We start from the raw sequence: 14,605 nt of genomic DNA, 5'->3' as shown, positions 1-14,605 counted from the left end.
TTTTGTTGCAATAAAATATGTTTAAAGGGCCACTACCTTTCCGAAACGGCTTTTAATTTTTAAAATAGGAATGTAAAACGAGATCAATAATTTTGTAGAGTCGCAGAAGTTATTAACTATACGTTTACTAGCACACTTATCATCACCTTCAGAACTGTTTAATTAGAATAAATAAAATATTAATTTTCATAACGCGGGTCGTTTTATGTTTCCTAAATGCCGCGCGGTAGTTGACTATCACTGCGCCAAACGGCAAAACAGCGAAATGAATCTCAACTTTTATCGTACATTAGACAGGAAATCTTGCATATGTTTGGTGTTGTAACCTCATCTTAAGCCATCTATATATATTTTCTTTTGTTATTAATGTTTTTAAGAAACCTTTAAATTTTGCTCCGGAAAGGTAGTGGGCCTTTAAACTAAAGATCAGGGCCACGATTTCACGAAACAAACTTCTGTCAGAAACAAACAAAAAAGTCAATTTTATTCACATAAGTTACATAAGAAGAAAAACTTTAGTTTTGAATTAAGTCTGTCCTTTTGTTTGGAGAAACGGAACCTGGTCCATATTTCTGCTGACTACCAAACTGACAACTGAAATAGTTGTATCACGAGACAGGGATTATTTGTCGTACATGTAAATAAGCAAGCGTCATTACGAACAATGAAGCTTTTATATTTGTTCCGTTCCATTTATGCTTTTACTTCTATGATATTTTTTATTTATTTATTTAACGTCTCAAACACTATATAACATAACAGTACAGTGCATCAGAATAAAACAAAGGTCCTATAGCAGCCGAAGTCATTTAAGGACGTGCCGTGTTTTAATGTCGGCAAACAATGACATGACGTAAGGGTTAGTGCGCGTAGTGACAAAAAGCCGATCTCCACTTGACTTTTGCAACATATTTTGATATTTAAAAAAACTCTTTGAAAATCTCATGAAATGAACCTTAATTTAAGATACAATATTTACGAATTCGGTTTCATATACCGCGAATGAGGTTCAATTAATCATTCTTCTTTGTTTCGGCTCGTGATGCTTTGATGACATTTTAAACTGTATGCCTGCCTGCAGTAGTTCCTCACTTTATGGACTTATTGTAATTTTCAATGACATAATTATTTTTCGTGATAGTCGTTTGACAGAAAGTGCAAGTTCATGACAATTGTTGGTTAAAGCCATGATTTTATTGAGAAATACATTGTATTTATCATATATTCACTTTTGTAATGTAGAATGTCAGACTCGTTCATTTCTTCTTAACGTGTATAGTTGTGTAGCCGTTGTCCCCATATGGTTGACATTACGGTCGTGATTTGACTTAGCTTTGTTTAGATGAGATCGTTTACTATCAATATACACGCGGTTCTCGAACTTGTAAAGTTGTCCCCAAACAAATATACACATATGTATTTACATATGCCCCTATATAGTCAACGGGAGGGGAGTTGCGTTCAAATTAGCGTAAACGCAATGACGTATGAATACAAACGCAGTGCAGGTTCGGACTACTTCTAGTTCACGCTTCGATAAGATTTTGCGTCGTAAGTTGACGGATTTTAAAATAACAATAAAGAGTTTTTATTAGATCCAATTAAATATGTACTTGACATCAAAATAAAACATGTGTTCAAGCATTGTAACGGTAATAAACTACAAAATGAATCGCTGGTCGGGGCTACAACCGGGGGGCTTTCCTCAGGAATGTTCGGGGAATCCCATAGTTACGTCAGCTGTACATGTGTTTACGGTCACTCATCTTACCTAAATATACAGAACATCTGATTGTCGGTGAATAATTCTGGGAGCGTCTAAGCGAACAATAGGTTAACAGATCATATACAGGTTTCCAGAAAAAAACATTACAGGTAGCCTATCCGAAACAGTATCATCAGCTTAAATGGCCCCGTCTTTGCATTCAAAATAGGCCTACACACACGCAAACACTTGTCTATCCTCCGAACAATAAAATAAAAGTCATGACTGCGAAGAATTTAGTGTATATCGCTTTCTTAGACCGATACACACATGACAAACATTCAGCAGCTCAACGGTCATACCATCAATAGGCTTTATCACAGTCACTTTCCTCGGTTGAAAATCAAATATGGCGGCTCGCTTCACCTCGGACCGCATCACTACCCTGACAACGATACATACCGGTAGTCGTTCCGCCTTGGTTATCTCAATTTTTATTCGAAATGGACATTATTAATATATATTATCATATTGAAAGAAAATATATGTTGAAAATGATTGAAAAGTGTCATTGTTGTATTTCAAACCAAACTGCAGCAATAACATTCAACAATCGGAACTATATCTTCGGTCATCCTGACTACCGTAGTTACCCAACTTAGCAACCATCACCGTTTTAAATTGTACGTAAAGGTAGATTTATTTATGTAAATATATAGATTGAACAGTGTTTTGATTGCGTTAAAGGTTGTATGAACGCAATGGGATACAGACATATTCTACATGTAGCGCTAACGCGCTACATTGAATATGTCTGTATCCCATTGCGTTCATACCACCTTTAACGCAATCAAAACACTGTTCAATCTCTATTTAATTACTTTTTGACATTATGTCAGTGTTAAACATAATTTTAATTTGCTTTGTGGTTTGGTCATGTCAACAGTCGTTATTTGTGTCCGAAAAATACCTTTTAAGCTAGGAATAGAAAACCGACGCCTTGAAATATCTGGGCAGTCATGATAATGATAAGATATATTAATTTACATCAGAACATTGTGTCTTCGTTATTGTGGTTTGTGTTTCCAACCCCACTGCTCTCAATGTTGATGTTCACCTGTTGCTAATCTGCCAATTTTATTTGTCTAGATGTGTGACACGAGATTATTCTGTAACTTACTCTGTCAGTAAGACACGTATGCTTTAGATAACAGTCGGTTTGCTTAGTGTGTTAAATATGTATATGCCATTGAGCGATAAATAGAACTTATTTTGTTATACTGTATATGTACTCTCAACAGACGCTCTGTGGGCTAACCCAGCTTCCCCCCAAACAAACCACAGACTGACCTGGATCTCCCACATCAGACGCCATGGACACCAGAAATACATTGGTATTCTTCGTCAACGGGAAAAAGGTAGGACACCTCTATAGTGAATTTTGTTACTACACGACAACTTTTCAAAATCTTTTTCTTTCTTTATACAAACGTATTTTAACTAACGAAGCATATCATGTTTATTTACAAATGTATCATTGCAGTTTATTTGGAATGCGTACCAACGCAGATATTACTGTGTATTATAAGTAGATTTATATGACAAATAAAGTAAATTGTTTGAAAATGACAAAAATGTTTTTTTTAAACAGAAAGTGTGATCTAATAGGGTATAAGTATATGAGTTACTGTCAAGATGCTGTGAATTAGTAATGTTTTAATGACATGACCTGTGATGTCGTCAGATAATGATCTTGTCAGAATGTTGTGATGTCGTCAGATGTTGTTATGTCGTCAGATGTTGTTTTGTCGTCAGATGTTGTTTTGTCGTCGGATGTTGTGATGTCGCCAGATGTTGATCATGTCAGATGTTGTGATGTCAGATTTTGTTATGTCGTTAGAGGTTGATCTTGTCAAATGTTGTGATGTTGTCAGATGTTGATCTTGTCAGATGTTGTGATGTCGCCAGATGTTGATCTTGTCAAATGTTGTGATGTCGTCATATGTTTATCTTGTAAGATGTTGTGATGTCAGATTTTGTTATGTCGTTAGAGGTTGATCTTGTCAAATGTTGTGATGTCGCCAGATGTTGATCTTGTCAGATGTTGTGATGTCGCCAGATGTTGATCTTGTCAAATGTTGTGATGTCGTCAGATGTTTATCTTGTAAGATGTTGTGATGTCGCCAGATGTTGATCTTGTCAAATTTTGTGATGTTTTTAAATGTTGTGATGTCGTCAAGATATTGATCTTGTCAAAAGTTGTGGTGTCGTCAGATGTTTATCTTGTCAGATGTTGATGTTGTCAAATGTTATCAAATGTTGTGATGTTGTCAAATGGTGTGATGTCGTCAAATCAATGACATCCGATGTATTCTTCAATGTGAAATTCATTCATTTAAATTACCGTGATTTTGTCCACATAAGATGTTAAGATCTGTTAAGTGTATGTAAACAATATTATTCCATTGTCATTTTTTTTCTTTGTTTACCGCATATTGGCTTTGTAGCTGTTTGCATGTTGTATGAAACAAAATAAAAAATTGTATTTCATTATTATGTTTTGTTCGCTATATGTATTGAATTGCACATGGATCTAATAATTAGTTACACTTTATATTATATAGGACAGTCTAGTGGGTCCATAATTATATAAACTATAACTAATTCTCAGATCTCCATGCTATATTGGAGTACCGTGACCTTATTCACCGTGGAGAAGGTTAACGGAATTCTGACTTAGGGGGCACTTAGGCGGCATTAGGGGATCTCGATGCGAGAAAGTGGCCGACAGTAGTTGCACCCACTTTTTTGATGCGATCATAGACAAAGATATTGACGGGAAAGTTTAAAACAAATAATTTTTGCATGTACAGAGATTTCCATTCTATTAATGAGATGTGTTGATTGAAGCCAAGGATGCACGATTCGTTCAAGCCACATAAGTCATGCTATATTAGACGTCGATATTGAGAAACTTCTGATGGGCAATATCAACACTTGTATATGTACTTGTATTGTAATACTTGAAAAATAACAATACTTGCAGACATTTTCAAATGAAATAAAGTACATAATTTTAATAAAATAAGTACGTTTACAATTGTTATTCTATTTTGTTTGAAACACATCCACATGTGGTAGTCTAGTAGTCTTTATCTTACTAGTTAGACTATACAGGTACAGAGGCTGTCACAGCATGATATCAATGTAATTGAATGCTATAACAGAATACGTGTAGGTAACCATAAGGTATGCCTGTACATGCTGTGACGCGTGACTGATCATCATATCGATTCAAATCCATTTTATTCCTATTTTTCATAATAAATGAACAGAGAAAACATATTTACAATAGTATACAGAATCATTAGTATTCATAAAGGTATATATACATCTGTTGTTTACATGAAAAGCATGAGCTAAGGAGAACACATAATGCAATGTACATACTATCTTCAATGTTTTTAAGCAAATAGAGTTCATTAGTTCATTAAACTTTATAACAGTTGGTCGAAGCCAAAATTATTGATCAATATACATACATGTAGTTCTTGGGCGGATTAGGTACTACTTTCTAATAGATAATGGAATTCATCACCAATTTGCTGACTATTACAATGTTGACATTTTGTTTCAGAGTATATACAATCTGTTGCCATCAGCCTATTTCAACAATAAATTTATGGTTGGTTGTACGGAATTTGCATAATAATATTCTGTCTCTATCATCTAAAATAAATTCTAAAATATTGGCCCTAAATGAGCTTAGTTGTCGATGGGCCGTAAAACTCAAACAAACAAAATCATTTAAAACATCTAAATAATTTTCAGATTTATATGTATTTTAAATTTAAAAAAAATCATATCAATTTAGAGGAGTTATTCACATCACTTACATATATATTTTCACGTTATCTTGGGATATAACGTACGCAGTGAATGAAAATATATATTATAATATAAACAGTAGTAACGGGCTCCTGTGCATCACTCTCCCAGTTCTGTAAGTACTGGTCTTAATTTGGTGACATGTTTTAACCACAAAGGATTATTACCAGAAATAAATTGATTATTCCACAAGTAGCTCATTACGCACTTGTTAAATATAGATTTTACAAAACATACATATGTAACAGGCTTATTTTCAAAATGATGAATGTAACAAAGAAGTCTGTATAAAATGACATTAAATTCACTATTTTTAGATCGGGTCAGCTGTGACAATGTGAGATTAATCTTGTGTTAACTGTAATTTCAAGTGGGGTAATACCCAGCTCCCCGTATACCATACAATTAGGGCTACTGGCTTTTAATCCAAGTAATACTTTACAAAATTTCAAATGTACACGTTCAATTACTTTGATATCAGTAAAACCCCTTACTTCCAGGGTAATTTTTAAGCCACTATCTATTTTCGGCAAGTTGGTAAAATTTCAACTCGCCAAATCAGAAACTTGCCTGCCACTTTTCAAGTAAAATTAAAAGCAAACAAAATGCATTGACATTTATTATATTAATTTATTGTTGGTAACAGTAATTGTTTAAACATTTTTAGTGTCACTGTAGTGTAGTGTAACAACAATTAATTTTCAGAATATGACACTTCGTCCAAATGAAGGCTAAAATTACATATTATTAAAGTATCAATTGGTTTTGTCTAAGCTCACATAATGAACAGCCAATATATAGAAATGTCTCATTAGGTCATTATAGTACAGTGTTTGGATGTCTGCTTTTCTGACTATCTACACACAAATGTATATTGAGAATAACAACTGATGGTCATGATCACAGGTCTACGACGCGCAAAAAAAAAAAAAAAATACTAAAAATATAGTTTTTTTGGGTTTCTTGTTTTTGCGTGTCGTAAACCTGTAGTCATGATGTATCCGCTCGCCAAAAATTGCAAGTACAATATTTTTCAACCCGCCATTTCAAGAATCAACTCGCATTTGGCAAGTTGCATCGGCGAGTGTTAATTTCGAACCCTGAACTATCTTCATAACCATACAACAATTTTATCAAAAAGATCAAATATACACTGGACTGATAATCAGGTAATTAAGGTGTCCCATTTGATGTTGGGGCATTGCTGCAGGGGATGACTCGAATGAGGGTGGAAAAGGCCCATGTGGCCACGGTAACAGACCTACAGGTGTATATGTTAATGTTCTTATCTAAATCTCTGCAATTATTAAGTAAGTATATGGCTATACAATAATAATATAATATAAATATAAAATATAACTATCTACAGCTTTTGTGTGATTTCAATATAGATCTAATATCGATACCATACAAAAAGATAATATTAACAAAAAAATAGAATATGAATCAAAATTTATTTCAAACCTGATAATTGAAAATGTTTCTGATATTACATGTATATGTCTACGATATTAATGTAGAACTATATATTTAAAAGAGAATTATTGTCTGGTTTAAATATCGCCTAACACAAGGATATAGATGATTTATAAATCAGGTACATGCAAATTAGACCCATAAAAAGTCTTTTTATTGAGGATATCATTCTGGGGATTACAGCAACGTATACGTAACGTAACCCCACCTATGCTCCGTCCCCAGCTAAAATACAACTTGTATGGTCTCGCTCAGATCCCGTCTATCGCTATCGTTGGGTAATTTTAAGCAAATTTCAACCATTCTGCAACTCATGATAACTTTTACTTCTACTAGCACCTTTCAATGTTAATGAAAATCTTTATTCGTCTAATTCTGGAATTGTAAACTACGCGAAAACAGTTTGTTTTTAAACTTTCCTATCAATATCTTTGTCTATGATCGCATCAAAAAAGTGTATAAACCTCTCGTCGGCCATTTTCTCGCTCCGATTGCGAGCTCCACCTAATGCCGCCTAGATAATTATAAGCACCCCCTAAGTCTGAGGTACGCATCTCCTGCGCACCCCGATCCGTTAACATTAAGCTTCTCCGCGTTGTTATTTATTCAATATGACTGTTTTGTTGGTGCAGTATAATTGTAAGTGTCTAGATGAATAAATGTTTTAAAAATATTTTTAAGTATCGAGGACAGCAGGTCCTTTATTGAAGGTCATAATTACATTGTACATTTCATATTGTCATCTCTTTCTATTACGTTTAAATGTAGCGCTTAATTAACGCAATTTCGCTTGCCAAGAGTATTCAGTTTCAGAATCGTACTGAATACCCTTAGCTAGCGAAGTTCCGTTTAACGGTTCTATGTCCTCAGGTGACTGTATAACTAATCGTCAGATTGAGTTTGATTAATAAAGGTGCTAGTATTTTCAAATGGACTGAATTTACTTCAGATCGAGATAGACCGGCCGAGTCCTGAGACTACCCTGTTGGGCTTTCTCCGCCAGACCTGTATCCTTGCTCATATACAGTTGTATAATATATAATAATACGAACAATAATTATATTCTATCGTGAAAAATATTTAAAAGAAAAACTTCAACATGTTATATGGTAGAAATATTCAATACATCACTATAAGATTCAGTAAACCAACCCTTTGGTACTGTGGAAATTCTATAGAGAAATTATAATTCATGAATTAAATTTTCTGTTAATTGCGTGGCAAATTAAATCTTGAAACCAGCTCATGCATTTTCACAAGGAAAACAGGAGAAATGAAATATTATTATGAAATATAAAAATAAAATCTCTCGTCAAAATCTGTCTGCGTACGAAGAAATTAATTTAAAGTATAGGAATCCTAAAACGTCCTCCCGGCTGACTATGTCCGTGGTTACATTTCCACGCAGCCTTGCTTTCAATGCTTTCAACTTTTCTTTATTTCAATGGTCAGAACTGGGAAACGTAAGCAGAACTTGACCGTCGTATTAACATGTGAGAACTTTTGGAGGGCCAATGAACGCGTTTAGACTGATTTTCTTTGCCCGACTATTCACTTTAATTATAGTGAACTAGCTTTCTTTCGTTTCTATATTTTCAATACGACTTCGAGAAAATGAATAAAAATCAATAAGACATTTCCTTCAAAGTGTAAATGGCAATTATTTATTCACTGAGATGGCATTTCGTGCATTTACTCGTGTCGCAAAATTCGCGATAATAAATCTCACAAAAATGGTTTACAGTAGTATATTGAATCTATTTGTTAATGAATTTTAAAATATTGGTACTTCCATGTATTAAGCACTGTAATTAAACATTATGTTAATATTATGTTTAGGTATATCTTGTCCATATGTTTATTTTCCTTAAGTCGTCTTAGTGTACATGACAGGTACTAAATCGGCATGTGGTCAAGGCGCGTGTGGCGCGTGCACCGTCATGATCTCGTCTTATGACGTCAGTACAAAATCAGTAACGTAAGTTGATTTCATTACTAGTTCACAACTGAATTCAGATTAAATATCATGCTTTATGTGCCTTCAATCATTATCTTCGCGCAGTCATTACAGATGACGCTAATTAAACATAGGTTTTGAGATCTTGGATATAAATTTTTCAACTCAAATTGATCAAAAGCGGTAAAGCCATTCACTGATGTCAACTTTGATATTTAGACATGTATCTGTGAATGCCTGTCTGGTGCCTCTGTGTTATCTTCATGGCCGTGCTGTCACTACTGTAGAAGGGATTGGTAGTTCTCGTACAGGACTGCACGCGGTACAGGTACGTCCATCACTTATAACGTAAATAGATATACAGAGATATTTAGATACACATGATTTCCACTCCACAAATATAAGCCCAGTTTCATAAGCATCCCTTATTTTCAAGGGATTCCTTAAATTTAAGGAATGTCGATGAAACTGGGTTCTGACTTCTTTGAAAGAAATTATTTTGAAGTCTATTTGTAATGAAAAATGTGTTGCTTGGTATCTTCCAACGTTACCTTTTATGATCTTTTTTTGTGAATACGAAATTTAAAAATTATTTCAACCTTATATCTAGTATATACTGATATCCCCGACAGAAAAATATTGGCGAGTCCCACGCATTCCAATGCGGCTTCTGTACCCCGGGGATGGCCATGACTATGTACACACTTCTGAGAAACAATCCCAACCCTACCCAGGAACAGATGGAGAGAGTGCTTGAAGGTACCATATGAATTATTATCATGACAAACATTTTCATGATCCAGATCTAAGCATTCTTTTTTCTTGGGAATTATTCTATTGAAGTCCTATTATGTTCTTTTTTAAAATATAAAGAATGATATAAAAGTAACAAATATCTCTGTAACCTTATCAAAATGCTTATGAAATATCAGTGAATAAAATGCCCCACGTTTCCATGCCTTAAAGAATGTACACATAATCAACGTAAAAGTCTCGAAGTTAGTCCACATACATATGATGTTACGATGTTTCAGATATAATACTTTAAAGTAATATGATACTGTTATAATACACTGAAAACTCCATTTCTGTTCTCCCTTGTGATAGACCTCATTTAAACTTCGGGTTAATATTAAGGACATGTTATAGGCTTTCAATCGTAAATAGTCGCTGTTTCTCATCAATTTCAGCTTACATGAACTATTTTGTTTACGACTTCTATAGGAAACTTGTGTCGATGTACTGGCTACCGATCTATAGTTGATGCGTTCGTGGGCGCCAGTAAGGTAAACATTGAAACTATGTAATTTCTAGTTATATGTAATGAAGGTACTTTTTTTATCAATTCGTAATTTGCCATTGTTTCAAGCATGTAAATAACAGATTGTGTAGCATTTAAACTTTTTGTCGGCTTTATCATGTTTTCGCTTAACAGAAAAAAATAAATCACAAAGTCTAAACGAGATCACAATTGTTGTTTCGTATATCAATAAAATGACATAATGATTTTCTTTTATGTATAGTTTTCCCAAGTTGTTTGTGATATGCATTGTTCGTTGTATAGTATTAGCTTCAACATGTTATCTTCTTTAACAGGACTGTCCCTGTGGACTAGGGCTTTGTCAGCAGACTGCGGAGACATCTGAGAGTGTACCAGAGACTACACCACCACAGGAACAGTCTTCTCAAGACGTAATATTTCCACCAGAACTACAGGTTAATACTTTCTTACTCACAATATTATTAAATGCACAAAAACACGAATAGAATTGTATATTTTCTGCAGAATAACTATGAACATGAAAAAAAATCTGTTGCAAAATATGAAACAAAATATATCTCAACAACACTAAATGAACAAAACCAATGCCCGTTATTTCTAATTTTTCATGTCTTCTTTAGCTTACAGATTCCTACCATACAGATGATGTCGTTTTCAGAGGGGATCGGTACACGTGGTACCGTCCGACAACTCTGGCCGGAATACTACGACTAAAGGCCGTTCACCAGGGTGCTCCAGTGGTCATGGGCTGCAACAGCATAGGTTTTTATACAGACTTTCATACAGATGTCTCATTGTCGTTCTGTATAACGTTCATTGCAGAATGTTCATAGTAAATTGACAAAACCTGTGTCTTAATATCACAGGAGTCCATACTGATTAGTTTAAACATGTATAACACGGAAATGTTCGTTGTGTGGAAAATTATGAAACTTTTGAACCACGTAATTGACGTTCTACCCATGATAATTTTGAAAGCTTCAAAGCACGAAAGAAAGTACACACGAACAGTTCAACGTTATACAGCATTTATGAATGGGTGCACATCAAGTCGTTCAAAGAGGTCAAAAGTATCGTTTCGATGTTTGTGAATAAAACAATCCACCATTCAAAACATAACTAATCGATACTTCAATGTAACATTGTATTTACATTTAGTTTTACATCCGGTTATTCCAACATGAATTCTTTATAAAAACCAGATACTTATCTAACTTGATTCAAAGATGTTGTCACTGATAAATACAAACAAATTATCTTACTTTGTTTGAAGGATACGTTTTAAGAAAGGGGACTTTAACCTCTGACGTAATCATCTGTGGATCTAACGTCAAAGAGCTAGCCGGTGTTGTCACAACCCAGACCGGGGTCCGAGTCGGCGCCGGAGTTACCATGGCAATGTTTGAACGAGCACTCAACGACCTCTCTAGCAAAGTCAAAGGTGACATATTACTGAAAAATTTTTTCCATATTCAGTTAGATATAGTTTTTTTCCAAATGCTTACATGATCGGTTCATAGCATTAATGTTGTATTTATTTAATTTGATAGCAACTTAATTTTATAAATCTATCTTATGTACCATCCCAGCCATCAACACTAATACAAGACCGGGGGACCAAGGCCCCTAAAAATCTTGACGAGTCCCCTTTGTATTGTAAAGGTCCCATTGGGCCACTGATGTTTTGCTAGTTTATATAATTTTTATAATTTTGCTGTAATATATTATCATTTGTTTCATTTATTTGTTAAACTAATAATGTTCTTTGAGACAAAATCCAGATTCAAATTGGTTCGGTATCCGGATTTTGGGCCTGATAGATTTGCCAGGGCCCTAAATTTTTTCTTTAGGGAGACCGGTTGTCTCCAATAAATCTTAATACAATCTAAACCTGCATTCGATACCATTCTCAATAACACTATTTTATTACTTTCACACTCCAGATTTCTAACGTTAATGATTTACTTTATGTTTCTTTCCATATAGGTTCTGCCAACAGAAGTGTTGTATCGACCCTGAATGTTCTACGGTGGATAGGGGTTGACCAGATCAGAAACACAGCGGTACATAATTAGGGGATACCATTTCGGATGAGCCACATTATTCTTATTTTAATATGTTATAGAAAAAACTACTAGCATTTGTTTTGAATTTCATTTGATATGTTGCTTCTATATTTGGTGATTATTTTTCATGCTACATTGTCAGAAAATATGTCAATCTAGGCATGCTCGCTTGGGGGAGGGGCCAATAAATAAATATATGTAAAAACTAAAATATGATTATTTTTTTTATAAAATTTCAAAAAGCAGGACCCTCTAAGACAGAATATTCAAGTCTCATTGTCATGAAAAAAAAACAATGACAGAAAAAATAAAAAGTTCCGAAGGAATCCTCATTCACAGTTCATTCACTTTAACATTTATCTTCATAGCTACACATAAGGTGTACCAAATGGATTGCATGTATGAATTCCCAAAGCAATTAACCTTTTGTTAACATTGACCTTTATTCAATGCCATGGTGTAAAGAATTAAAACCTTTTTGCCTCGTTAAGAGTGAGGTACACTGAGGCAAAACTTATACTCATCTGATCTAAAATGGCGAAATGCTTTTCTTTAAATTTGCATGTCTTACCAGAATAGATCCGAAGAGAAAACGTAGATAATACTAATTAAAAAGATAGTCTTCACATCAATAGCATCATTTCCTGGGCGGAAATCCTGTGATTTTATGGGAATCAAATATAGTTTTCTCACTAGATAACGGGAAGTCTATCATAAATGAATGAACAATAATTTCTTTTGTTGTAGAACATTTCATGGGCTATTTTTAACAATTTTAGTCTGGAATCACTTGTTTAAATCGTCCTTAAAACCTACTTTTATCTTACCAAATTGTATATCCTGAATTCTACCATTTTAAATGCGTGAAGAGATAAGTTAATATACAAGTTCTTTACTTGATTGCACATGACAATTTCTGTTTTAGACAATAGGTGGGCATGTGATGAGCCATGCGCCTAATTTGGACCTTCAAGCGTTTCTGATGGCAGCAGGAGCAGAGCTAGAGTTTTCGTCACAAGGTTGCTGCTCTTAAATTTGATTTCAATGAATAAATTACTTTTAGTTTTATTTCGCTTCTTGTCCCAAAAAAGGTTGATTTGCAATCATAGCTGTATTGTTAACTTCAATCACTTCTTGATATTTCTTAAAAATCTCTAGGGCCTAGATTGTATTTTATTGCTTAATTCCAAACATAATTTCCAGATGATATTATGCTGTGTATTTAAATTAGTATTTAAAATTTCTCATATTGCTAATTGTCTTGTTCCAGATAAAGGGACGCGTCAATGTAAGATGGACGGAGATTTTGTCAGCACTGGCTATAGTCAAGTGGGTGGAGACGAAATTCTAGTCTCCATCACAATACCCTTCACGAAAGAAGTATGTTCCATTTAAAAATGTGATCGGTAGTTATATAAAAATTACAACAATTCTATTAATTATTCATATTAATGATTATAATAAGCTAACAATATAATTATGGTTTTGTTTCTATTAAATCTACAATATACTTTATACCAAGCAAAGTAGAGTATACATGCTACTTGTCCAAATCGACCCTTGTTTAATTCAGATCCTTGTCCACTCTGGCGTAATTGTACAACATTTTCCTTCTTAATTTATTGTATTCATAACCTGTTTAATTATGAAACTTGAGTATACCGGCCAGATACGCTAGTCTCGTTGACCTTTGGTTTAGAAAAGCTACACTATATACATTTGTATGTAACGTCGGTTCATTGTAAGTTTTGTTTCCTTTCTCGTTTTATTTTACGTTATAAAGGTGGAAAATAAATACCACTGAAGTTTATAGTAGAATTCCAATAAACTGTATATTGAGATATTCACCCTCTCAAATGGAGACATGCCATTTGTTTTCGGACAGCTTTAGGCAAATTAACGTCTTCGTTGACTTTCGAAGCTTCTATTGCGGAAACAAAAATACTCATTGTATTCCGTTTTTCAACAGAATGAATTCATCCTTGGCATGAAACAGCCCCATCGTCGCGGGTTTGACTATGGAATCGTTACCTGTGGGATGTTTGTGGAACTAGACTCCGATCGACAAGCCGTTCAGACGATGCGACTAGCCTTTGGGGGCATTGACAACAAGAAACCTGTCTTAGTCGTGTCATGCGCAAAGAATGCAGTCGGAAAGTATGTCCTTATGTTATTCAGATGTGTACTAGATGTTTAGCCCACCATCATCCGATGGTGGGCTATTCAAATCG

General features: G+C 34.3%; 1 protein-coding gene across 3 annotated transcripts in view; it reads left to right on the top strand.

Moving 5' to 3' along the window:
• Positions 1-14,605, top strand: part of LOC138321278 (xanthine dehydrogenase/oxidase-like) — a 41,393-nt gene that overhangs the window by 7,277 nt on the left and 19,511 nt on the right. For 2 of the 3 annotated variants that reach the window (XM_069264838.1, XM_069264837.1), the window contains exons 2-14: positions 3,007-3,123; positions 8,019-8,076; positions 8,951-9,047; positions 9,246-9,354; positions 9,659-9,785; positions 10,251-10,312; positions 10,623-10,742; positions 10,929-11,070; positions 11,582-11,749; positions 12,295-12,371; positions 13,300-13,393; positions 13,645-13,754; positions 14,344-14,531. In XM_069264838.1, coding sequence (XP_069120939.1) covers positions 3,079-3,123; positions 8,019-8,076; positions 8,951-9,047; positions 9,246-9,354; positions 9,659-9,785; positions 10,251-10,312; positions 10,623-10,742; positions 10,929-11,070; positions 11,582-11,749; positions 12,295-12,371; positions 13,300-13,393; positions 13,645-13,754; positions 14,344-14,531 — 1,397 coding nt within the window. In that variant the 5' untranslated portion in view covers positions 3,007-3,078. Of the gene's footprint in view, positions 1-2,889; positions 3,124-8,018; positions 8,077-8,950; positions 9,048-9,245; positions 9,355-9,658; positions 9,786-10,250; positions 10,313-10,622; positions 10,743-10,928; positions 11,071-11,581; positions 11,750-12,294; positions 12,372-13,299; positions 13,394-13,644; positions 13,755-14,343; positions 14,532-14,605 lie in introns of those variants that run through there. The other variant, XM_069264836.1, reaches the window with a different exon arrangement.

This window comes from Argopecten irradians, chromosome 4 (assembly GCF_041381155.1).
Source record: "Argopecten irradians isolate NY chromosome 4, Ai_NY, whole genome shotgun sequence".
Classification (NCBI taxonomy): domain Eukaryota; kingdom Metazoa; phylum Mollusca; class Bivalvia; order Pectinida; family Pectinidae; genus Argopecten; species Argopecten irradians.
This window is presented reverse-complemented; position numbering and strand designations above follow the sequence as displayed.